Raw genomic sequence first — 26,571 nt, forward strand, 5'->3', positions numbered from 1 at the left:
TGGGCATTTATCCATTCAAAGAAAAACTGGCCCTGTCGTGAGTTATGAGACTGGCCCAGGTAAAGAAACTTGCTCTTACTAACCCTTTCCTTGAAATTTGTGAATTTTGATACTCGTGTGAGTTTTAAGACTCGTGAGTTCTGAGACGACACGATGTGGACGGGGCTTGCATTCCTTATGTGCAACCAAAATATGTTCGAAAACACTTCACATGGTTCTAATCAGAATGTTTTTTCCTGTCCTCAGGTCTGTTAGAGCCTCTTGAGTGTTTATCACGGGAAATCTTTCTTAGATTTAAATACTCAATGAAGTCCACACGCTTTGGCAATTAGTATAATTTTGTGTTCTTAACCGAAAACATTTAAGCAGTTGTATTTAGGAGATACGTTGTTTGTAACAGAGTAGCATAATTCTAAATATGGCACACACTCTTAAATAATCCTTGAGCTCTTGTTGCAACATTTCTAAACGAGACTGGTCGCCACCCGTGGGTCAGTAATAATAATAATAATAATAATAATAATAATAATAATAATAATAATAATAATAATAATAATAATAATAATATTGTATGGTTTCAGCTAGCCTCCGTGGCTCAGGTGGCAGCGCACCGGCATCTCACTGCTGGGTTCCGTGGTTCAAATCCCGGTCACTCCATGTGGGATTTGTGCTGGACAAAGCGGAGGCCGGACAGATTTTTCTCCGGGTACTCCGGTTTTCCCTGCCATCTTTCATTCCAGCAACACCCTTCAATATAATTTAATTTCATCTCTCATTCATTAATCCTTGCCCCAGTGGAGTGCAACAAGCTTCGACAGCCGACACAATTCATATCCTCGCCGCTAGATGGGGGCTTCATTCATTCCATTCTTGACCCAGTCGGAATCAGGCTGTGGATTTTAAAATGGTTTCAGCTACCATGGGCAGACGTTTTAATTCAACACCATTTGGTTATGCAAATCTGAAACAGTTCATGACCGAGGTCTTCTGATCTTTTACAAGGGAAGCTTCTCATCCTTGCCGCATAATCTTCATGGAAGTGCTTACAATAGTCATCTTTGAGCCGGTTAACAATTTGGCGATAGTCGTTCTTTACGTAACTGCGTCGTTATAAGGTGATGATGGTGGTTATTGTTTTAAGAGGAAGTACAACTAGGCAACCATTCTCTATATAACATTAATCATAGAGAGAGAAAATGGAAGGGGTCCGACACTTCGAAATATGGAGGTATCGGCCAAAGGAAGACAAGGGCCGCGAAGGGCATGAAGGGCCTTCATCCGTAATACCGTCGAAGTCGGAAAAGAACAAGAGTTGACCAAGGAAGGTCGGATAGGATAGATGAAAGTGAGGAGCCTGGCAAAAGTAAGTGGGAGCAATGCCAGGACTCAGCTAAGGGTCCCGTGGTCGCCAACCCATGCTCCAAAGTTCAGAGCCCCTGGGGCCCCTTTCAGTCGCCTCTTACGACAGGCAGGGGATACCGTGGGTGTTATTCTACCGCCCCCACCCACAGGGGGAGCGTTGTAAGGTGAAACGCTCCGAAAATGTATGGATGTGCCTTCAAAAAGCAAGAGCCTACTCAGGGTGGCCACCCGTATGGAAAACCGGGGAAACCGGGAAATGTCAGGGAATTCGAAAAATGACTGGAAAACCGGGAAATGTCAGGGAATTCCGAAAAAAATCTGGAAATTCGTTCTGCCATATAAAATTGACATACCGTATTTGTCCTTTAATAGAAGCACATTTTTTAGTTTTTATAACAATCTAGGGCATGTCTTTTATGCCAGGAATAAATTGTAAAGAAAACTGAACAAACATTTAAAAAATCAAGTGTGATCTCGAACGTGAAGTAACCAATAGCATCAGTAGCTATATGGATAGGCTATAGCAAGCAGTAGCGACTATGATAGATCGATTGATCGATCGAATTTTCAATGTTATGATCTGCTTACTATTGAATATGCTGTGTTGTTGGGGAATGGCGAGCATGTTGAATTAGGCCTATATTGCGTTCTCAGTTTTTCTAATCTCTTAAATACATGGCTTCCACAACAAAATATGCATATAGACAAAATTACACAACCCAACGGATGACTGTTTGTTTAGTGTGTAATGACGTGTGCCATAGTCACTACCTCGTAAAGTATAAAAGCAAGACAACAAACACTGACTGAATGCAGGAAAGTGCGAAATTCACTTAAACTTAATACTCATTGAGTGTTCATGATTATTATTATTATTATTATGATGAAATGCGCTGATGTAGGTAACACCGTGGGCCGCGCCATGTTGAGTTTCTAACCTAACTTACGTGAGAGGGGTTCGGTAGTTTTCAGGCTCGTCTAGTAGCTTGTAATATCACGTGTAATTTTGTGAATAGAGAACAAGATTTAAAATGAAGTGACATCACACTGTAAGATGAAGGTTGTTTGTTGGTTAGGAGATTTTGAGTTTGTGAAGTATATTTGTATGTATTCGTTCTTGATCCAGTCAATCCCAAACCACCATTCATATCGATTTATATCGGTTGAGCGCAATCTTGAAACCTGTCTGCCAACTGTATTGCCTACATCACCACGTGGTTAAGTTACCTAACTCGGCGTGTGTGGTATATAGGTTTAATAGTTTTCAATGTAGTTGTAATTTTATTTACATCCGTGTGTTACCATATAGTTCATCTGTGTACCATACCCCTGTATCGTTCGTGCAAGACAAGCGGCAAGAATGTGACTCGGCAAAAATTGACACCGTGGTATCGATCAGCCATAACCTCCTTCTTATGCCGGTCATTAGCCGCGAATAATTTATTTTTACACTTTATAATAATGTACCTATTCTTGTTTTAGTGTATGATATTGGTAGGAAGTTTTGTGAATTTGTTTTCACTTGTGTTTTTTGTGTGATTTTCATAGTAGGGTATTACATTTTACGAGTGCATCAACTGCTATCGAAGCAATAGAGTGCTGGCAGCATAGGTAAGGCAGTGCTCACTTGTTTTGCGAACTGTCAGTTTACAAGAAAGTCGTGCGGAGTATAGGACTATTTAATTTTTCTCTTTTTACAATATACTTACTTTTCTTAGCTAACAATGTCTTCATCAAAGCCAAGGAAAACTTCGTTTAATGAAAGGTGGCTGCTTGATGATACTTTCAGAACGTGGTTGAAACCCATGCCTCAGGACAAATTTTCAGCATATTGCATAATATGTAAAACATCATTTTCTCTTAGCAACATGGGGAGGCAGGCATTAAAAAATCACATGGTAGGAAAGAAGCATGCCAGTAGTGTCAACTTCAGCCAGTTCTCATCATCCCTTTCAAGTTATTTTAAAAAAGAACATTCGAATAGTGAAGTAAAAAATGACTTAAACTCAGTAGATAATACCCTGGCCGCAAACACAAATTATCCTCTGCCTGCCACAGCTACCACAACGAACTCTATCACATATGACTCCACTGCTGCTGTTTCTCCTGCTTCTTCTTCTTCCATTAAAGAAGGTTCACCAGAGACGAGATGTCCACAGAATTATCTTTCAAGAGAGCAGGTAACCAAAGCTGAGATTATATGGTGCATGCATACGGTCATGCAACACCATTCTTTACGTTCTAGTGAAGCTAGTGTACGTTTGTTCACAGTAATGTTTCCAGACTCTGAAATAGCTTCGAAAGTTCAACTGCACAGAACAAAAATTGCATATACAATCACTCATGGTTTGGCCCCCTATTTTCATAAGCAAGTTCTTGAGATGTGTCATAAGTGCACACATTTTACCGTTGGTTTTGACGAGTCACTGAATAAAGTTTCTCAGATGGGCCAAATGGATCTTGTAGTTCGTAGTTTCAATCCTGATACCAATGAAGTATGCACTTCTTATTTTGATTCCGTGTTTCTTGGTCACTCTACCTCCTCAGATTTGTTAAACGGTTTTGTGCGAGCATTGCAGGGACTCAATCTAAAAAAATTCTTACAAATTTCAATGGATGGTCCAAATGGAAGCAGAAGATTCTTTGCAAAAAAATAAGAGAAAGGCCACTTTGTTGCTGAAAGAATTAGAAGAAAAGAAGCGGAGGGTGATGGCAGAAGCTCGACAGTCGTTGCTCGCTATAGATGAAGAAATTTCTTCACTGAAACAGTAATGGTAATAACTTTTTAAAATCTTAAAGTGAATTAAATTGGACTAAATTAAACTTGCAAGTTTTGAAATTTAATATGTACATTAATTACTCATTTATATTTTGCATGTTAAGGTTTTAAAATGTATTTTAATATTACGGCCATACCTGGAAACCTATTATAATTTAATTTTTTTGTCATTGTGTGTCAGGGAAAAAAATGTTTTTATGTCTGGAAAACAGGGAAATGTCAGGGAATTTCAAAATCTGGATTTGGTGGACACCCTGCTACTGAACTATCCGCGCCATACACGTCCTCAAGGAGAAGGCAAAATGTTCCGTTGCATAGTACAGTCAGCGTGAACCATTGTAAATTGGCTAGATCGGTTGTGTGAATGATGTTGATCCACGAAATATCACTGTAATATTTGTCACAAATGGACGATAGTAATTGTTTTTACTCAAATAAAGTCTCAGATCGGAGGTTGATTAAGAAATACCGTCGTTACTGGCGAGAAATATGTATACGTACTTACGGGCTGTAAAAGGGACTCCATTATGTTGCATTCCGCTGCTCGCGCCGTCTTTTAATTCTTTCTTGAGGTCCGGGGCTGGCACCGATGAATGGGAGTGCTATGTGTGTGAATTCTTCTTCTTCTTGCTGATAGGTTTGTTTGAGTTTGTTTGTGCTATTACCGAGTCGCTGTATATATGTATTATCGTCTCGTATGTGTTAGATAAGACTTGTTATTCACGCGCATCACACATTATGGGATTTTATTCACACATAAATTCATAATGTTATTGTTAACACCAAAGGTTAACTAGCGGTTGTTTTCAAAAGCGAGGCATAGTGATTGAAGGTTAGGGTTACAAAGAATGTAGGAGTGTAAAACCTATGATAGTTGCTAAAACAAAAGAAGGTCGTTTGTTTACAATGTTAATTTGGTATGATCAAGAAACTGGTTTAAAAGTGAAATTATGTGGGGTGGTGGTTCAAATAATAAACATTGGATGCTTGTTGGCAGAGGTATGTTAATTTTTATTAATTGCTTGAATAAAAGACGTTGAGAGGAAGCATATTGAGAACATTGAAAGAGCAGGTGGTTACTATCTCCGTTGGGATGTCCACAGATACAGTATGGGAGGTTAGAAATGTTAAATCGGTATTTGCAGTCAGGCGTTAATGCATGGTTAAATCTTAATCTATGATATTAATTATGTGTCGCCGAGTATAGGATCCGTTTACGTACCATGGTTTTGTAGGAATATAGGGTTGCAACTGATAAAAGAATTTCCCTTTGACCGGGCGAGTTGGCCGTGCGCGTAGAGGCGCGCGGCTGTGAGCTTGCATCCGGGAGATAGTAGGTTCGAATTCCACTATCAGCAGCCCTGAAAATGGTTTTCCGTGGTTTCCCATTTTCACACCAGGCAAATGTTGGGGCTGTACCTTAATTAAGGCCACGGCCGCTTCCTTCCAACTCCTAGGCCTTTCCTATCCCATCGTCGCCATAAGACCTATCTGTGTCGGCGCGACGTAAAAAGCCCCTAGCAATAATAATAAAATTTCCCTTTGGTACTTGCCGAGTGTTGCCATAAATTTTGCCAAGATTGACGAGCTTCATGTTTGATAATTGGAAAATAATCTGTAATAGGTACTTTGATTTGAAGGGGATCTGATAAGGAGTTACTTGCTCCTTTAGCGGCTAGATCAGCTTGATCATTACCTGGATGTGCAGAATGACCTTTGATTCATATTAAAGTAATATAGGTTCCGGAGTGTTCGAGTTGATACAGCATTTGTTTAACCTCATATAAATATCCATTGTAGGACTGCGTGGGGGTATGCAGAGCGTGGAGAACACTTTGGGAATCCGTAAAAATGATTACTTTCGGAAACGCATGTTGTTGCACATATGATAGAGCTTGTCGAATTGCAAGGAGTTCAGCCGTGAATATAGTCATATTATTCGGTAAGTGATACTGAAAACTTGTGCGTGTATTGGAATCAAAGAATGCTGCTCCTATCCCATGTTGGGACTTCGATCCATCTGTATATATATTTACGTCGTTTCTGCTTGGTGATATTTTAAGTTTCTTTACTGTTGGCATAATTGATGCAGTACTTTGTGAGGGGTGAGGTGATAAGGAAGAAGATTGAATATTAATCTGAGGTTTAAAATTAAGGGTTTCGTATGAATATGCGTGCATGATTAATTGTGGTGTTCTTAGTACAGAGCAGCGAAGAATATGCAACTCTGCGTAAGCCAGATATATCGCTGGGTATCTGCCGTTTTTTGGAGGGCGTTGTTGATAATATTCGTAAAGAAGTTGAAGTTTGGTATAATAATGGAATTTGATCGAGTATGGTGTTTCAAGATATATTTTTTTTGCTAACATTAAACATCTAATGAAGAGAGGGTATTCACTGGTTTCGACTAGCAATGCATTTGTGGGGGTAGTTTTTTTTTTGCTAGGGGCTTTACGTCGCGCCGACACAGATAGGTCTTATGGCGACGATGGGATAGGAAAGGCCTAGGAGTTGGAAGAAAGCGGCCGTGGCCTTAATTAAGGTACAGCCCCAGCATTTGCCTGGTGTGAAAATGGGAAACCACGGAAAACCATCTTCAGGGCTGCCGATAGTGGGATTCGAACCTACTATCTCCCGGATGCAAGCTCACAGTCGCGCGCCTCTACGCGCACGGCCAACTCGCCCGGTAAGGGGGTTGTTTTAAGAGCACCTATACAAGGTCTTTATGCTTGGTGTTGTATTATATCGAGTTGTGATAAAGTAGTTTTAGGTGCTATATCAATTATATATACGCACTATAATCCAAATAGGAGCGTATAGTAGCCCGGTAAAGCATTAATGCGGTTGATGGTTCTGCTCCCCATTTACGCCTGGTAACTGTTTGTAGAATTTTAAGGTAACCTTCCGCTTTTCTACGTAAGGTTTGAATATGAGATTTCCAATTGAGGTTACGGTCAAGACGTATACCTAAGTATGTGTGCTGATTAGTAAAAGGAATGCTAAATCCGTCAAAACAAATGGGACTATTGTCAAATGTAGGTTTATGTGTAAATATCATTGCTGCATACTTTGAGATCGAAAGTTGTAGACCATGAATATTTAGCCACTGCAATACCTTGCTCATAACATGTGAAATCGGTTGTCGACATTCATTGATGTTTTTATTCGAAAAGTAAATCACAAAATCGTCTGCAAATGCCAGTACTCGAGCTAATGGTGTTATCATAGTTTCTAATTCGCTCATGTATAAGGCAAATAATATTCCACTTAATATTGCGCCCTGAGGCAAGCCCTGAGAAGTCTGGCGACTCGAAATCTGGTAGTGGGCTGATGTTAGTGTTTATGTGCGATTAGTAAATAATTGATATAAAATGGAAATGAATTTAAAAGGAAAACCGTTCATGGATAATTTTTCCCATAAAATATGTAGCAATACAGAATCATAAGCACCTTTTATGTCTAGGAATATGGCTATGGTAGTCTGCTGTCTCCACCTGACTAACAAAATGTCAATGATTAATATATTAATGGGGTCCTGGGTATTGCGCCCTTTTATAAAGGCGAATTGATACTTAGGATAAAGATTGTAGTAATCTAACACCCATATTAATCGTCGAAGTAAAATTTTACAGAAAGTTTTACGTATACACGAACTCAATACTATGCCGCGAAAATGTTCTGGAATATCCGGTAATTTATGAGGTTTTAATATAGGTTTTACTTAAAAATTGTTCCAGTGTACGGGGATGAGTACTGTGTGTAAAATATAATTAAAGTAATGGAGAAGAAGCAGTTGAGCATCTGAAGGAAGTAATCTAATCATATTATATGTTATGGAGTCTGGTCCAGGAGAAGAGCTGTTTGTTGTTGATATAACAGTTTGGAGTTCGTTTAAGGTTATGTGTTGTGTTAAGATGGAGAAATAACGATGAGGTGTGTTTACTGGTGAAATAAATGAGGGTAGCATATAATCAGGGGTAAGCGATTGAAGAAAGGAATCGAGTACGGCTCTTGAAAAATGATACTGGGACTGATGTTGAAAAGTTCTTATGATCATGCGTATAGTGTTCCATATATGAGATGCAGGGATATGTGAAGTTAATGATGATAGAAAAGTTTTCCAGGCATTTCGCTTTTTAGTATTAAAAATAAGTTTGGTTTTAACAATATGTCGTTTTGATTGTAAATAATTAGTTTGAGTCATTGATTGTCGATACATTTGGAACAATATTTTACGACGAGAGGTCAGTTCGTGGCATTCCGTATCCCACCATGTAATTGTTTGAGATGTTAGGGGTGAAGTTGAAATGATTAGTTTGCATGGGTGATACGTATTTAAATATTGCGTCAGAAGTGTGAGAAGGGTGGAAAATGTGATCGTACGACCGCGTTCACGTAGTAGTACATGATTGAGGTATTCGCTATATGTATGATTATTAAAATTTTTAAAGGAACGTATATTACTTACTTGATCTGTCGTTTGCTTCGTTATTAGGGATTTACCAACACCATAAGTTATGATTATTGGAAAATGATCGCTCATATGAGTATCAGCTAACGCGTGCCATGTAGTGTATGGGACCATGAGTGTATGGCATAGCGTTAAATCCACGGCACTAGGAGGGGAACCTGTTGAATAGAGTCGAGTTGGGGAACCGTCATTAATTATTGTAAAGTTATGTTGATGAGACGTGTAAAGCAAATTTGAACCCTTTGGACTATCCGATATTCTTCCCCATTCTGTATGGTGACAATTGAAGTTGCCGAATAAAGACGTTTGGAAATTGATCAAATTGCGAAAAAAATTGTGACCATTGGCATTTTGTAGTATAGACATCTGGAGGACAGTATAGATTAATAAAATAAATGTTATTATAAATGAAACCTACGACATAAGTTTGAGGAATCTGATTATTAATTGTTAAGAGCCTATAGCTAAACGAATTATGGATACATGTAGCTACTCCCGCATAACCATCTCCATCTTGTCTTAGAATATGATAACCCGGTATGGTTAAACGAGAATTAGGTGTAAACCAAGTTTCTTGCATCATAATAAGATGGGCCTGGGATTCTTGAATAAGCAATTGTAATTCATGCTTTTTTGGAATTGCACTCCTAACATTCCATTGAAGAATGTTGATCATAAACGGTTAAAATATTAGCTATATGATCCCGTAATTTGTATGTTACGTGAGTGAGTTGGGGCTCATTTCCCAAAGATTGAATTAACAATAGAATTATTCGCTGGATTTCTTTTTGAAGATGTTCTTTCATATGGTGGAATATCGGAGCCTGTGAGGCCGTCATATCTCTGTTAACTCGATTTTGTGAGGTGAATGTAGTAGGTTGCACTGTCACATTTGCTGATGACGTACTAGGTTGAGAAGGAAGTTTTTCTATAGGGGTATTTTCGTTACGATTAATTGACATATAACACCTTTCATCGTATCCTGGCGCTGGCGCAGGAGGCTGGGAATGCATTACTACCTGTGTAAACTTCCTTTTTCTCGGATTTTCTGTAGGAGGCGGAGTAATCTCCTGAGATAGTGGAGGGAAATGTGTAGGGTTTTGTTCCGGGTAATAAACTGGAAGTGCTACTTTGGCTTTCGCTTCAGCAAATGAAATATATTCTGTACTCGTGATTTTTTTCAGTTGAACTTGATATTTTTGTCCCGGACACTCTGAAGATCCTGTTAAATGTTCCCTTTTACAATATGCACACTTGAATTGTTCCGTACATTGATTAGTGGCATGCTGTTGTAAGCATTTACCACATCTATGATTTTGTGCCTTCCAATGTTTTTCCGTATGTCCTTATCTTTGACATTTCCTACATCTGATAGGTGTAAAGATAAAGGGCTCTGCGTCTAAGTACACTTTGTACAACGCTACTTGTTGTGGTAAAGTTTGAGCACGAAATATGACCTTGATTGATCCTGTAGGTAGATGCTCTGTTGTGTCGTTTTGTACGAGTTTTCGGTTAAGTCGTTGGACTGCTTTAATAGGTACTGTCGTTTCTAGTTTTTGAAGGATTTCATCGTTTGAGAGGTTTTCGTCAACCCCGCGTATGATACCTACATGGAGAACATTAGAAGAGGGGATGTATGCTTTGACTTTCAGCGTCCCTAACATTGGTTTACGTAAGACGGCATTAGCTTGAACTGCTGTGTGAAATGTAACTTGAATTCGATTTTTGCCCTTTCGTTGCAGCGATTTTATATTTAAATCCTGTTCATAAAACCTTCGTCCGAGAGCCATAGGGTGTAATATGCCTATATTTTTGTCCACGGTTGATTCCACGAATACGATGTAAGGACCATAATGAAACTTATTATAACACTCAGGTATAATGTTCGAAGGGGGTGCCGCACTACGCTAAAAGATCCTTGTTTAATGGGGTTTGTCCTTGTTGAACACTGGTGGTTGATTTGGTTTGGTTTAGAGTACCAGATTCTGAAGACCCACTATCAATGGATTCATCATCCATATGCACTTCGATTTCTTTATCCACTATTAACTGATCGCCTGTGAGGGGCATAAGCCCCCCACTGGAGGCAGCAATAGCGCACTATACTCTCACTACACACACTCGAGAACACCAGTAACCAACACGCCGCACACTATATTACTACCACACAACTGTCGTGCCGAACGGCGAGCAAGCGACTGTGTGTGAATTCTCATTATCTTTGTCCATATGTCTTGCATTCCGCTGCTCGCGCCGTCTTTTGTTTCCTTCTCGAGGTCCAGGGCTGGCACCGATGAATGGGAGTGCTATAGGTCAGTGAATTCTTTTTTTTTTTCATATGTTCAGCGCGGATATTTTGTTGAAAGAAAAATAGCATGATCCCTGGACCAACACACACACACACACACACACACACACACACACACACACACACACACACACACACACACACACACACACACACACACACACACACACACACACACACACACACACACACACACACACACACACACACACACACACACACACACACACACACACACACACACACACACACACACACACACACACACACACACACACACACACACACACACACACACACACACACACACACACACACACACACACACACACACACACACACACACACACACACACACACACACCTATACTGATATTATAAAGAGGAAAAATTTGTTTGTTTGTAACGAATAGACTCAAAAACTACTGAACCGATTTTAAAAATTTCTTCACCTATAGAAAGCTACATTGCGAGTGAGTAACATGGGCTGTATTGTATTTTCAGCACAGTTCGAAGTGGGGGGCACGGGGTGGATAAAATAATAGACTAATATAGGCAAAATATCGAATTTGTCGTATAAGGACGAGACAAAGCTCAATTTAATCCTCTTGACGGGCCCGAAAACCATGTTTTAAGGCCTTAAAACCAACCGTTACGGAGATATTGGCACCACTCTACCCCTGCTATAGGAATCGGATAAAGTAATGAACTGCCGTAACCATGGCAACGTCTGCTCCAGGATTCTACAGCAGCGAAATTATCGACAATAAATCCCCAAAACTTAACATTTTACAGGCATGAAAATTGATATTTGGAATGCTCTTTGAAAATAAAAGAACACAAATATTCGTTTTCAGAAAATCCACTTAAGGGAAGGGGGGGTGAAAGAAAGTGAGGAAGGAGTTGTATTATTTATATGAGGATACATATATCTCAAAACAGATGATGTTACAGACTTTAAAATTTGTACTTGGAATCTCCTTTAAAAATGAACACATTCTTTTTGGAAAATCCACTTAAGGGGGTGAAAAGAATAAAAAAGCGGGTGATTTTTTTAAAAAAAATGAGTATATTCTTCTTCTTCTATCGCTTTACCCACACCTGTGAGGATGCGGGTGCGAACTGTGTCGCACATGTGGATTAAACCCTGTTTTACGGCTGGATGCCCTTCCTGACGGCAACCGTATGCGTAGGGATGTAATTTATACTTCTATACTAATACTATAAAGAGGAAAATTTTGTATATTTGTTTGTAACGGATAGACTCAAACACTACTGAACCGATTTTAAAAATTACTTCACCTGTAGAAAGCTACATTGCCAGTGAGTAATATCGGCTGTATTTTATTTTCAAAACAATTTGAGGGAGGCGATGGGGGAGATATAAAAATATTAAAATAATAGGCTAATATAAGCGAAATCGAATTTGTCGTACAAGGACGAGACAAAGCTCATTTTAAGCACCTTGACGCAAAGAACAAAACTCGGTGAACCCTTCGGATTCGAAAACCATGTTTTAAGGCCCTAAAACCAACAATTATGGAGATATTGTAACCACACTACCTCTGCTCTAGGAACCGGATAAAGAAACGAACGGCCGCAACCATGGCAACGTCAGCTCCAGGATTCTACAGCAGCGAGATTATGCATGTACGTTTGGGTATAGCTGCCAACCATACACATATGACCATACACATGTGAATTACTATCTGGAAAAAATAAACGGTTGTGTAAGACGCTCATAGCACTTCTTTGGGCGGGGATGGAAAGGGAGTGAAGTATAAAAATAATAGCCCTGGAGATCTCCGTAGTACAGCGACCAGCGGTTGCCGACGGGCCTCCGTTTTTACGTACTGGCTTAGGTTTCAGCATTTTTGCGGAGTCTGTTACCTATAGTTTAAACTATTTTCTATCAAATCATGGAGTAGTAGCATCACTGATGTTATTAGTGCCGATATTTTGGTCTACTTTTACGATCATTGTAACCACGAAACCTATATACTGTACACAGTTGTCAAGATGGTGCGCCCATGACTTGGAAAAATTTCTCACCATTTATACTCAGATTCATTATATGATGTGCGACATGAGTGACAAGCCTTGAGAATTATAATTCTCGATAATTATAGTGGTTTCTTTTATGCATCGCGTATTTCCTTTATCATGTGTAATAGTTATGAAATGTCGGATCAAACAAATACATTCAATAATATTTATATTTGTGGTACTATCTGGCGAAAGTATACCTACACTGAACCTGCAGCTTTGTGAAGAGAGCAGGTATATCTAGGTGGGAATGAAGGAAAAACATGGTAGCAGATCTTAGAGGTCGACGCTAATTAGGAACTAATATTTAGAGGCCCCATGAAGAAAAGAAGAAGAAGAAGAAGATACACTATAATTGCAAACATGACAAATAATTTCTACGTAGTTAAGAAAATACACCAGTGATATAAATATCTAATGAAGTCAGTCACACCGATAGTATGAGTAACTAAAGCCAGTTTCTGATAACCCGTACGAAGAACGGGTACTTCTTTATATTTAAAAGGAAACCAATAAATCGTTAATGAATCAGTTAGGGTCCTTCAAATTACATCGATTTTATATGTCCAGCGCTGGTATTTTGTTGAAAGAAAAATAACATGAATCCTGGACCAATACATATATATTTTTTAAAGGAAAATAACATGATCCCTGGACCAATAAATCGTTTAATGAATCAGTTAGGGCACATTAAGTGACAGCCTTTCAAATTACATCGAATGAGAAAAATCAATAAAACGACACCAAAGAACTTCAGTGAGCAAAGACATCACACACGACAGTGTTAGACAAACAAAACACGGAAGCGCTGCGACGTAGCTGAAATAGTAGTTGTAAGGCAATAATGTATGTATTCTCTAAAATAAAATATTTCGTATTATTTCTTAATCAACCTCCGATTTGAGATTTTATTTGAATAAAAGCAATTATTATCTTCCATTTGTGACAAATATCATTCAACATCATTCACATAACCGGCTAGATCTTTACTATTTCGCTTTGCTTCCATGCCATCATTTCGCAGTTAACTCTTGCAGTCCTCATTTCCTATCATCGTCGGGATAAATTGCCCGCAATGAAGAAACTATGATGTTCTGCCAGGGAGTGTGCATTTTCCTGGACCTAGTTCGATTTTTTTTTTTTTTTTTTTTTATTTTTTATTATAACGGGTGAGGTAGCCGAGTGGCAGCGTCTCTAGCTTTGCAGGCAATGAATGTGGAATTTAGGAAATGAAAAATTTCATCACAGAGGTTCTGATTCCACGTAAAACTGGAGCTCTGGTGGCTCTGATTACGATATCAACGGTCATGTAAAGCTACACGTTTGCTTAGTATTTTTAAATTCTTCTTGCTCGACCTCTTTCAGCCAGGCTTTTTTTACATTTTTAACTTGCAAAGCTTAGCTAATCTTTACTTTTCCAATATTTTACTATACGTCTTTCATTGTAGGATTGGAAATCTTTTTAGATTATTTATTGATAAATTCTGTTTTGCTCCTTAAGACAACTATCATTTCAGATACCTTATTTTTTTTCTTAGATCAGGTTGCATAACATTTGTCCATCCTACAACCTCATTCAAATGAAAAGTCTTTGCCAGAACTAGGAATTGGACCTGGAAGCACTGTGATGAGCCAGCTGAACAAGTTTTGCACTTGATAGCAGTCAGGATTCTAAACAACTTGAAATATTTAACGCAAGACGTATAAACTGAATTGAGTGTAACAGTGGTGCAAAATTCATTTTTTTCTGTCTTGTAGAAGGGACTGTGTAGTAGCTTCAGTGCACTTTAAAAGCAACAGAATGTACCAAAGAGTTGTTTTCGAAGTAATTGGTATAGATTTACAGAAGAGTATTACAAATATATTTAAAACAAACCTGAATTCAGCAGTTAGTATTGGTTCAGTTGTTTTGTGTAAAAGTCTCTTCAATGGCACATGGCTGAAAATTTAAGGAAAATACTTATATTGGGTTAAATGCCGGGTTGTCCACCAGCTCCTTGCGATCGAGTTTTATGCATCCCTTCACATTTACTACAATTCTGAAAGACATCGGTCCCTCTCCCTAAACCGGGGTTATATAACGAAATGTGTGTTTACGGGCTAGAAGACAGCAGGAATCGCGAGCGCCACTATTAATTCATTATGGGTACCTCGAATGAACCCGTAAAACGAGTACAGATACGCAGAACACGTATTTTAAAACAGGGGATGGCCGCACATACGAGAAGCACGGTACTGTATAGGCTAGGAAGTGGGCGCCGTCCATATGTGTCGCAGTAACTCACATGTCTAGTGCGCGGTAGGATGTGTGATAGTTGATAATAATCGAGGGTTAGAAGGATCAAGTCCTATGCAAGTATACTTTTAGAGCCAGTTGCCTGCGATGTGGCAAGGTTGTATACTTAATACCAGTATTTTTCACATACTGATTTATTTGGCCCTGAAAAGGGCCGCTGTTAAGGAGCTGGGTTGATAAGAGGCCAGCAAACATGTGACAGGAATCCATGCCGTTTAACGCAACACCTGCTCGAACTGACGACCTCCATGGTCGACACATAGCTGTGTGCGATGTTGTAAGGACCGTCTGGCCCGTTGCAACATCTCTGGCAAAACGGATCGGCATGCCTAAGTGATGAGCTGTCTAAGGTGACAAGGACTGGCCGGCTCTTGTACATATACCAGTTGTTTTACTGGCCCCACAGAAAAAAATCCAGGGGCGTAAGATCGGGCGATCTGGCGAGCCAGGGGACAGGTCTTCAACTTTCTATCCATTTATCAGGATACGTCGCATGGAGATGGTTCTGGACGACCACCACTGCATGCAGTGGAGCTCCGTCATGTTGAAACCACATCCTGCAGCGGCCAAGGAGTGGCACGTGTTCCAAAAGCGATGGTAGTTCATCTTGGAGAAACCGCAGATAGTGTTGGCTGGTCAGATGGCCCTCAAAGAAATGGGGGACCGATGAGGTGATCACCCATAATTCCACACCATACATTCACACCTCACTGTTCTTGACCATCATGACCATGGAGCTCCTGGTGTAAGTGCAGATGGCACAGGTGAAACCGGTGGTATGCAATATCCACTAACAGACGCTCGGCTGATGTTCGTCTCCTGTGCAATGGCCCATGTGTAAGTATGAGGGTTACGCCGGTTAGCGTCAAACACGACCTCTTCATTGTCAGCAGACGTCACGGGATGATCTCAAACAGGCAGTGTCCTTCCCAGGGATGCAGTATCCCGCAGGTGTCTTTCCACACTCCGAAATGTCATGCCCGTCGGTTGTCGTCTATCTGGATAGTGTTCTTAGTACAGGCGTTGTGCCTGGTATGCATTCTGTCTAGCGTCTCTATAGATATGTTGCATATCCACATACTCGTCACTGGAATACATCTCGAGGCAGTGAATAAACGTTGTGTTGTGAATTGCTTCGAAGGAGGGGAGTTCGCGGGGCTACATACTTACCTGCCGTCGCATCCTGTCATCGTTCCAATGGGGCGTAGGCCTTACTTTGCCCTACCTGTGATCAACGAAGCTTGGAACTTGTACAACGTATCTAACTGACCACAGACCATCATCTCCTCATTCTCGTCCAACCCAGCACCATACCCAATGCAACGATACGTACGGTCTTTTACAGGGTCAAATAAACAAATCAGTCCTTGGAAGCTATCAAGTATGCAACCTTACCACATCCCAAGCAACTGGCTGTTAAAAAAAAAAATTCTTATGTGGGGTCGAACCTCCTACCTCGGACACTGCCTGCCATGTGAGGTACTGCGGCACTTGACCTACGGTGCCCACGTCTCAACCTATACAGTACCGTGCTCCTTGTCTCTGCGTTCACCTCCTGTTTTAAAGTTTGTGTTCTGCATTTTGTACCTGTTTTATGGGTTCATTTAAGGTACTCATAATGAGTTAATAGTGGTGCTCGCAGTTCCTGCTGTCTTCTAGCCTGTAAACGCACATCTCGTTATATTACCGCGGTTTAGGGAGAGACCGATGTCTTTCAGAATTGTAGTAAATGAGAAGGGATGCATAAAACTGGATTGCAAAGGGCTGGTGGACCACCTGGTATAGTCTCCCCTTTGTTTTCAATGGTATTCAGTAATTTTTCAGTGCTGTCGGTGTGATGTCTATTATTTTATTACCAAACTTTCATAATGCAGCATGGCTTAACATTTCAAATAACATCATTTTCAAACACATAATGGTGGGTTTAAACCACGCCATTGGTAGCCCTGATGATGATTTCTCGTGGTTTTCTATTTTCATGCCAGGCAGATAGGCCTACTGGGGCTGTACCTTAATGCTTCCTTTCCTTTTCCATTCCATCATTGCTGGAAACCTATGTGAGTTAGTGTAGTGGTAAACCATTAGGGGAAACAAAGACTGTCCACATACATTTATAATAAGATTCCTCTTGCTGCACCCTGATATTAAACTTCATTAAAGAAATAAGCAGAATTTATATCTTAGTATTCTAGTGGTTCCCAAAGTTTATGTTCGGCACATCATATTATGCAAATGTTGCAGTTTTAGTGAAAGAAATTTGGTTAAAATACTCAACAAAGTTTTTTGTACATTGTTTATGCAGGTACCAGCTCCTCAACAAGTCCCAGGCCACCACACACATCATCGTACAAAATCGAGTCCTGATCCACTCAGCATGCAGAACTTGACACCAGCTGAAGGTAGGAATTGTTCAATTTTAAAAAATCAAAAATATATTATTCATAATTGGACCCAGTCTTACGTGCTGCTGCCGTTAACTGTTCTCAATTGTCATTTTCATTTCAAACATCTATAAATTCTTGTGATTTATTATATTGACGGTAATTTCTATACATTTTATTTTTATAACAGTTTCCAAAAAGACCATTAAACTCACTCTCTTTTTAGTTGTTTGTATGTCTAATTATTAGTCCCAGTTCTCTCTTTTTCTAGTTGTTCCTTTAAGTATTGTTCAAGATAAATTAATGAAAAGAGAAAATAATACTATTATACACCATTTAATTGTAAGACTGTATTAAGGCAAGCAGTTTATGGAAATTTATGACGATTTAAAAGCTATGATTTCTTTGGCTCAGATGAATATGCAGAGAATCTGATCATCCTTATCATCATCATCATCATCATCATAATCATTATTACCAGGCCCAGATTCCTAGGTGTAGTGTCAACAAATTCTGTGCAAGTTTCCAAGTTGAATTCTCTACATTTTTCTATTAAAAGTTTCATGGTAAAGTAGACATCAACATAAGGTCATAGACAATCTACGCACTCTTATCTCCTAAAGAGGGAAGATCCCCCAGTGTGTTCTTGTAGTGCCGACTTTACTGTGGCCCACATCATCACAGAATGCGCCAATCTCTCTGGCCTAAGACGGAGCCTCAGCCTGCAGGAAACACTTGAACGCATATTAGCTGATGATATGACTACTGCTGATCTCGTCATCTGTTTTATGTGCGAGAGTGGATTACCTAATTGTACTTTCTCTTAAAACAAAAATCACCTCCTCCACCACCACCACCACCATGAGCTCCCCTTTGAAAATCCTTATTGTTCATTTCCAGTTACATTTCTATTATGCTTGAGTAATTTTTCTGTGACAGTATTAGCATAAATTTTGCATCCTGAATTGAGTATATATAGCCATTCCCATACAATTTCCACAATCTTTCACATTTCCCTTATGAAGAGGAATAACCGTTGCATTTTGGCAGTTCTCTGGTTGTCTATTTCCATTCCAAATTAAATTTATAAATCTGAGAAAGCTTTACTTGAAAGGATCATTTGATTATTTGAATAATATAAAGTTTCATAGTAAAGTAGGCATCAACACATGAGCTTCCCTTTCAAAATCCTTGTTGTTCATTCCCAATTACATTTCTGTAATGGTCCTTCCCCAGATCCTTTTCCATTTCTAAGTGTTCTGAGTACTAGCTCCAGTTCTTCAGAAGATGATGTTGGTAGAATAAATGGCTCAACATTTGAACACATCCAAAGACTTTGAAAATGAATGAGCTACTTCTTTAGAGGTATGCCGGCCTTCACATCATTATTCAGTTCAGGAGTTTATAAGGTCTGTGGTTGTGGTCTTGCTGTATCAGTCTCTAGATGTGAAACAAAATCTACCAACTTTCTCTGGGCTTTTTCTGGGCTTGCCGTTTTGCTTGCTTTCTTACAGTAATGCTGTATTTTATCATAATTTACCAGTTGACAAACAGTTTTTATATGTGTTTATTTTGTATGAAAGAAGTTTTCTCAATTTCTTCATCCTAGATTCATAAACACTCTCTCCTCGGCCATTTCTTCTTAACTCAGAAACTTCCAAACCAGACTGTTTTACGACTGAACACAAATTAGACCATTCTTCCTCCACGATGTCACTAACTGGTGTCATTTGGGTAAGATTATTGAATCTGTTCTGGTATAGCTATTTTACACTGGATTAACCTTATAAGAGGCTTCAATTTCTTGTATTCTTTGTATCTTTCTCTTGAGCCATCTGGGCCTCGGACAAATAGGTGCAACTAATCCAATCCACAGCCTTGATAGACTCGTGTATCCAAGACCAATTCCGTTACAAATGATGTAGTTAATAATTGATTTTTGCTTTCATGCAGACGAGTTGTACTTGTTGCTGTCTTTGTGTAGAAATGTTGTATTTATAATCTCTAACTGATTGAAGACAGTAAAATCTATTAATTTTGTTCCATTAATATTATGGGTTGATTCCCCATGCATTTCGATGGTATTCTAAATTTTCTCTTTACCTCTGGCATTCAAGTGAACCCGCTAATAATACCATATCTTGCTTGTTAATTTTATTTACTATCTCTTGCAGATCATTATAGAATCTGTCACTTTCTTTCAAACATATACCTCAGTAACTGTAACATAGCCTCGAGATAGTTTTAGTCTTAACTGGATGATCCTTTCATACCAAAAAATGTAGCTATCAGTTCTTGATCTTAATCTTTTGTGTACCATGAGCATCACACCCATCTGTATGCTCTAGTATTTCTTTCAACCCCCCTGCAAATCTGCAAATAATTTACTGTCTCTTTAGATCTCTGAAGCTTTCTTTTTGTTTCTGAATTTAAAATAAAGATATCTTTCTTTGTGAGAGAATGTCATCCATTTGATCATCTTTGTGTGAGATTCCCTGAACATTCCAGGTAGCAAATGTAATAATGTTTTTCTTTTTATAATCTTTGTCCTTTTCTTTGCCTAGTTCATCATATTTATAATCTGTCTGGCTATTCTCTTTTACAAGATTTGAAAGCAATGAAATGTCCTTCTGATGGGTTGCTACCTTTTTTTTTTACTCTGTACTCGTCATAATGGTTACTGCGCTGTGACTTGGTTGTCAGAACCTTGTGCCAACATTTATCAGACTGAAAGCTCAGTTAGAAATAAATCTTCATCAAATTGCAGTATACTGTTTTTTTTTTTTTTTTTTTTTTGAGAAATAGATGTTATTGTGAAATAGTTATCTGTGTACATAGTACCTGTTGTTTGCAACTGACTTAGTAGATAAAAATAAGTAAATAGTTAATTTATGAGTTACCTTTGCTTGAGATTCAGAGGCCAACTCTCTACACTGATCCACAGAGGAATATTTTCCTGGCCTGGATGTCAGTTAATGAGGATGGTGGTTATAATTTACCATTATGAAAAGACTTTTAATATAATTGTGGGAATGATACACAGTTCTTATTTATGCTATTACAGATTGGGTAGAACTGCACATCTGTTAGAGATGTTTTAGTTTTAAAATGGTTCACTTTCTTTGCATAGTTCGCAGAAGTATGACTCAGATGATCTTCAGAGAAACATTTAATTCCCATTCTTATGAAGCAAGTTGTAGAACTGGTAAGTTTGATGTAAAAAGTCTTGCATACTACTAGACTGTTAAAACTTCAGAATCACCTTTCTTTGAGAAATAACTTTGAAGTGTAATGTAATGCATAGACATCAGGTAAACATTTAGTTGTCAGAAGGACTACAATGAGACTTGTGGATTTTACAGTAGTAAATATTATATAGTTTTGTGACAGAGATTTCTCTTTGATTGTATTATATTAATATTTCCCTTTCTTTTTCTTCTCATTCTTAACAATGGCATTTCCAAAAACGTAAGTTATGACATTGTGGCCATGATAATAGTTTAGTAAAATTGATTATGGCATATTCTTGTGTGATAAACTGAACAGTGATTCATTCATTCATTCATTCATTCATTCATTCATTCATTCATTCATTCATTCATTCATTACTGCTGGTTCTTGCAGATGGCAAGGGTACACAGTAGCAGATCTTGTTAGATAGCTTTTCATTTTAGTTAGTGGTGACTTCTCTCAGTACTTCATTTTACAAGCTTTACATGTTAGGTTCTTTCTTAATTTACTTGGTTTATAGTCCCAGTACCTTAACATGCTGCATGTTAATGTTTTGGGAAGTGCAATCCCTACTTATTTTTTGATATTGGTAAAATATTCTCTCGGGAAAACTACCCTTGTCTATATGTAATCTTTGATTTCTATATTCTGTGCTTTAACCCTCAACTGGTATCTATGTTTGTAACGTAACTGGTATCATACGTCTATCAGACTCCAGATATTTACTTTTAAATTAAACAATGTGTTATTAATTTTTTGTTATTTATTCAACTTAATCCCTTTAAATATATGTTTTCAAACATGTCAGTGCAAAAGGTAGAAGAAAAAAATTACAATTCAGAAAAAAATAATAAAATATTAGAATGATGCTCAAAAAATGTAGACGCCTCTGTTTTTCTAAACAATCTAGACAATATGATTATTGTGATCATTTTGCTGATATGTCAGAGTTATAGAAAAACCATACAAACAAATAAAACATAAAATTACTGGAAAACTCAAAACACAAATTTCAATTTTAAGGTTCAAAGTCACTGTTTGTTAGGAAGCACAATTTTCCTTATCACAGGATATGTTACCTTATTTTTACATGTATATAACTACAACTCAAAACATTTTGTGTCCAGATATAGCTATGATTTTCAAAATATATAGAAAAACATGTTAGACTTCAAAAATGTTTCACACACCCACATACGTTCATTCATTTATCCGCAAAGCACTCTCAGCAGATTTTTTTGGCGCACTCCAAGCAGATCGGTTTTCCTCACTTCTCGCACGGGTACTTCGTTCTCCTTTTCAGTTTAGGATCGCAGAAGTAGCACGTTTTACGAACCTTGAAGAATTCAGGCAGTTCATGCAGAATGTCAGTTCAAAGTTTGGTTCATTAGGTCATAAAACTCGCCGAGATGGTCCTGATTGTGGCTTCATTATTATTTATAGGAATTAAACGCACTGTAAGTAACAACAGTGTTATACTAACTCACAATAATCACAAACACTCAATACTGAATAACGTCATTCGTGAACAATAGTCACGGAAATTGTATCATACGTCTGTCAGACGACACGATAAGTTTACTACGCACTTACTCAAGGTAAAACAAAGCAAGCGGTACATCACCTTCCCTGCAGGGAAACAACACTCCAATTAAGAGATACACAAGGGAAGAAAGCAGTAGACTGAGGAAAGGAGAGGGGATGGCCTTGGAAAATTTTTCAGCCGTCTCACAGACGTATGATACCAGTTGAGGGTTAATAAATAAGGCCTTTTCTTACCCAATTTCACTTTCAGCCTTATAAAATGAATGCCTGGGGCTGTACTTTAATTAAGGCCAGGGCCGCTTCCTTCCCACTCCTGTTCCATCGTCGCCATAAGACCTATCCGTGTCGATGCGACGTAAAACAAATTGTTAAGAAAGTAAATAATTGAATGCCTGTATTATAACACATTTATTAGAATGACCAACATCTTTCAGTTGTGTACTTTTTGGTCGCTATGAATAATCATATGTTTAATTAGTATGTCTCAAATCATGGAAGTGCCTGTTTGGCAGTGACCAACTTCTTTCTATGGGAAGTCTACTGTGACTTTCATATCTAATTTAGTTAAAGACTTGCTTGATTTACACGTTGGGAAATAAGGTATTGTTTTAAAAATTATGAAGACTAAAATATAGACATGATATACGTTTTTGGGCGTGTGCCGTGTCAAGAATATAAGGTGAAATTCTTTAAGTTTTGCAGAGAACTTTGAAATTTTCTTCTGAAGACGCAGAGTAATCTGCAAAACGTAAAGAACTTCATGTTATTCTCTTGACATGGCATAAGCCTAAAAGCCTATATCATGTCTACAGTATAAGTATGGGCCATGAAAGCGTCAATGGTAATAAGGTTAAAATATTTTTCATGAAATGAATTAAAATCCTAGGTTTCAGTTATGCTTTATGAAAGTGAAGTGTATATAGAATTAAAGTGCAAAATAAACCATTATTTATCAGAGGGTTAACAGTTATGAGAAGTGTCATTTCCATTGAGGAAGTGGTTGTCTCCAGTTCTGCTGTGTTTGAAGTTGATAGAGGACTGTCAATTGGAATATTGTTTGACATGTAAATAAATGATATATCTTCCATCTATGAAGGTCTTATCTGAAAATTCAGAATATGTGCTATGTTTTCTTTCGTTGATGAGTATTTTATCAATGCACTCTTACCTAGTAAGTTGCAGTTTTGCATTTGTTTCGTATACATGTATATTTTGCTCTTCTGAATACGATTTAAACCTCTAACAGAATCTCACTAGAAACTTCATACCTGAGCAAAATTTATGTGCTCTAAGATAAGACTTAAGATTCATACAATATTTCAACAGTGACTGTGTCCTGATGATTTTATTAAATAAGCCATGTTTTAAATATCCTAAGAAATTAGTCCTAAAATGCACATACTTGTGGTCTTAAAAGTGCATAAATTGTGATAGGTCAAAAGTTTGAAAGGTCATTTTCATCTCCACCTTCTTGTATAAGAATTGTTCAATTCAATGTCACTGGTTTTACATCCCACTAACTAAATTTTTATGTTTTTGGAGATGCCGCGATATCAGAATTTTGTTTCTCAGGAGTTATGCATGGCAGTAAATCTACTGACACGAGGCTGACATATTTTAGTACCTTCAAATACCATCGGACTGAGCCGGGATCGAACCTGCCAAGGTGGGTTCAGAAGGCCAACACTCTATTGCCTGAGCTTTTCAGCTGGCAAAGAGAGTTGTTCTTGCTTCCTTTGGGCAAGGTAGGAGAATCCCTGAACTTGCTGTTCTTGTGTAATTTGCTGCCAGAATACTTACAACTTTACTATGATTTAATGATCTCATAAGAACTCGATCAGGACCCGGTGAAGCCATTGATTTTCATTACACTAATAGTATGAAGTACATCGTCATAAGTTATTTGGAGGATCATATCATTTAAATACGATAATATTTGATCCTTTGTTGGAAAAAATACGAATTTGTTATCATTAGAAACTTCATCATAAAGGTATCCAAACATTGCATTTTTACTGTCTTTATGAGACAGGTTATTTCCGTGCGTGATATACCTGGCAGCTTTCCATTGCTTATTGTGGTATTCATACTGGATTTTTTCATAAGTGTATGAAACACATGTTTTAGGGACAACTTTTAATTTTCATATTTTCTTTCCTGTCGAATCCTCCTTGATGACCATATAGGGCTTTTAATTACTTTTTATAATTTTGTCCTAACATAGTTTCCTTTGCTCTTTTTTGTGCCACGTAATACAGAGATATTTTATTAATTGGGCTAGCAAATTAGAAAAATCATGAACTGCTTGGTTAAAATCTTCATATTCAGGAAAGATAGAAGTAAATGACCATTTGTTGAACTCCTCCTCGTGGGGATTCTTGTCTCGGTCAATATTTGTGATCTGTAGATCGTGATGGCTGAGCAGTTTTTCACATATTTTTCTCTAAAGAATTCGTCTGCTAGAATATCCCTGTGTTCACTTGGATGTGACCAGCTTATGTGTATACTAAAAGATTTATATTGCTCTCCACAATGTGGACATGTACCAAGGTCTTGTGGTGTATCTAGACTATATTTGCATGGGGGAGCTGGGACTCTGCATCAGGTGTGATCGTTGTTTCAGTCATATTAGTGGCTGTATTATAATTTACGAAGGCTATCTTAGGACTGTTTTGCAATGAAATGAAAATTACTAAATATTTTTGGGTGATTTATATTTCATTCAGTTCGACACACATTCGGCTACTTTTCCACAGTCTCCATTTTTGTTCAAACATTTGTCATATTGTGAGATAAGTTTTGGTAAACCCTCATCATACAAGTCTGCTGCCTGTGAAGAGAATCCTATCTGATCCATTGTTATGTGGAAATGCTTGCAGGTGAGGGACCTTTTCAGATAAAGGAAGAGATGCTAGTCATTAGGTGTAAGGTCAGGGGGATTGAATTGCTTCCAGCCAAGCAATTCAGTGTGAGCTTACATTCGAGCTGCAGAGTGAGGTCTTGTGTTATCATGAAGCAACGACACTCTGGCAGACAGAAGGCTGCTGAGTTTATTCTGCATTGCGCAGCTAAGTTTCATCGAGGTTGTGCAGTGCGCAGCTGTATTGATTGTCGTCTCTGGTGTCATTAAGTCCACTAGCAGAACACCACATCTGTCCGGAAACACAGTTGCCATAAACTTGCAAGTTGAGAAATTCTGCTTGAATTTTACTTTTGCCGGAGATGATGTGTGTCGCAACTCTGTTGGTTTATTCTGCAGTGCGCAGCTGTATTGATTGTCGTCTCTGGTGTCATTAAGTCCACTAGCAGAACACCACATCTGTCCAGAAACACAGTTGCCATAAACTTGCGAGTTGAGAAATTCTGCTTGAATTTTACTTTTGCTGGAGATGATGTGTGTCGCAACTCTGTTGGTTGCTGTTTCATGATCGCATCACCTTTCTCATGGTACCTGGTCAAAAATGCCAAAGCTCTGGCACATCTCTTCATTTTGTGTTTCTCAGTCAGCATCTTTGGAATCCACTAATAGTATAACTTTCTGCAGTCCAACTTTTCTCGCACAGTTTTGTAGAGAAATGAACGTGAAGTGACAGAGAAGATATTGTGAGTGGTGGTGGTGATTATTGTTTTTAAGAGGAAGTACAACTGGGCAACCGTGCTCTATTAACACTAATCAGAAGGGAGAAAGGAAGAGTTCTGACCCTTCAAAGAATGGAGGTATTAGCAAAAGAAAAGTGGAAGGGTTCAAACCGTACTGTTGGCAGGAAGATGGTTTTCCGTGGTTTCCCAATTTCACACCTGGCAAATGCGGAGCTGTACTTATTTAAGACCACGGCTGCTTTCTTCCCACCCCTAGCCCTTTCCTGTCCCATCGTTGCCATAATACCTATCAGTGTCGGTGCGACATAAAGCCATTTGTAAAAAATAATAATAAAAATAATAATGAAAGGGCCACGAAGGGCATGAAAATGAAAAACTCCTTACGCTTCGTAAACCTAATACTGTCGGGGTCGGAAAAGAACAAGAGTTGACCTAGGTAGATTGGATAGGAGAGGTGAAAGTGAGGAGCCTTACACAAGTAAGTAGAAGCATTGTCAGACTCAGTTAGGGGACCTGCGGTCGCCAACCCAACACTCTAAGGTTCAGAGCCCC

General features: G+C 38.5%; 1 protein-coding gene across 9 annotated transcripts in view; it reads left to right on the forward strand.

Annotated features, from left to right (window-relative positions):
• The window catches only part of RhoGEF2 (Rho guanine nucleotide exchange factor 2), a 1,252,673-nt gene that overhangs the window by 494,962 nt on the left and 731,140 nt on the right, over window positions 1–26,571 (forward strand). For all 9 annotated transcript variants that reach the window (XM_067136513.2, XM_067136515.2, XM_067136508.2 and 6 more), the window contains one exon: window positions 17,565–17,661. In XM_067136513.2, the coding sequence (XP_066992614.2) occupies window positions 17,565–17,661 (97 nt within the window). The remainder of the gene's footprint in view (window positions 1–17,564; window positions 17,662–26,571) is intronic.

Source organism: Anabrus simplex, chromosome 1 (genome assembly GCF_040414725.1).
Source record: "Anabrus simplex isolate iqAnaSimp1 chromosome 1, ASM4041472v1, whole genome shotgun sequence".
Lineage (NCBI taxonomy): Eukaryota > Metazoa > Arthropoda > Insecta > Orthoptera > Tettigoniidae > Anabrus > Anabrus simplex.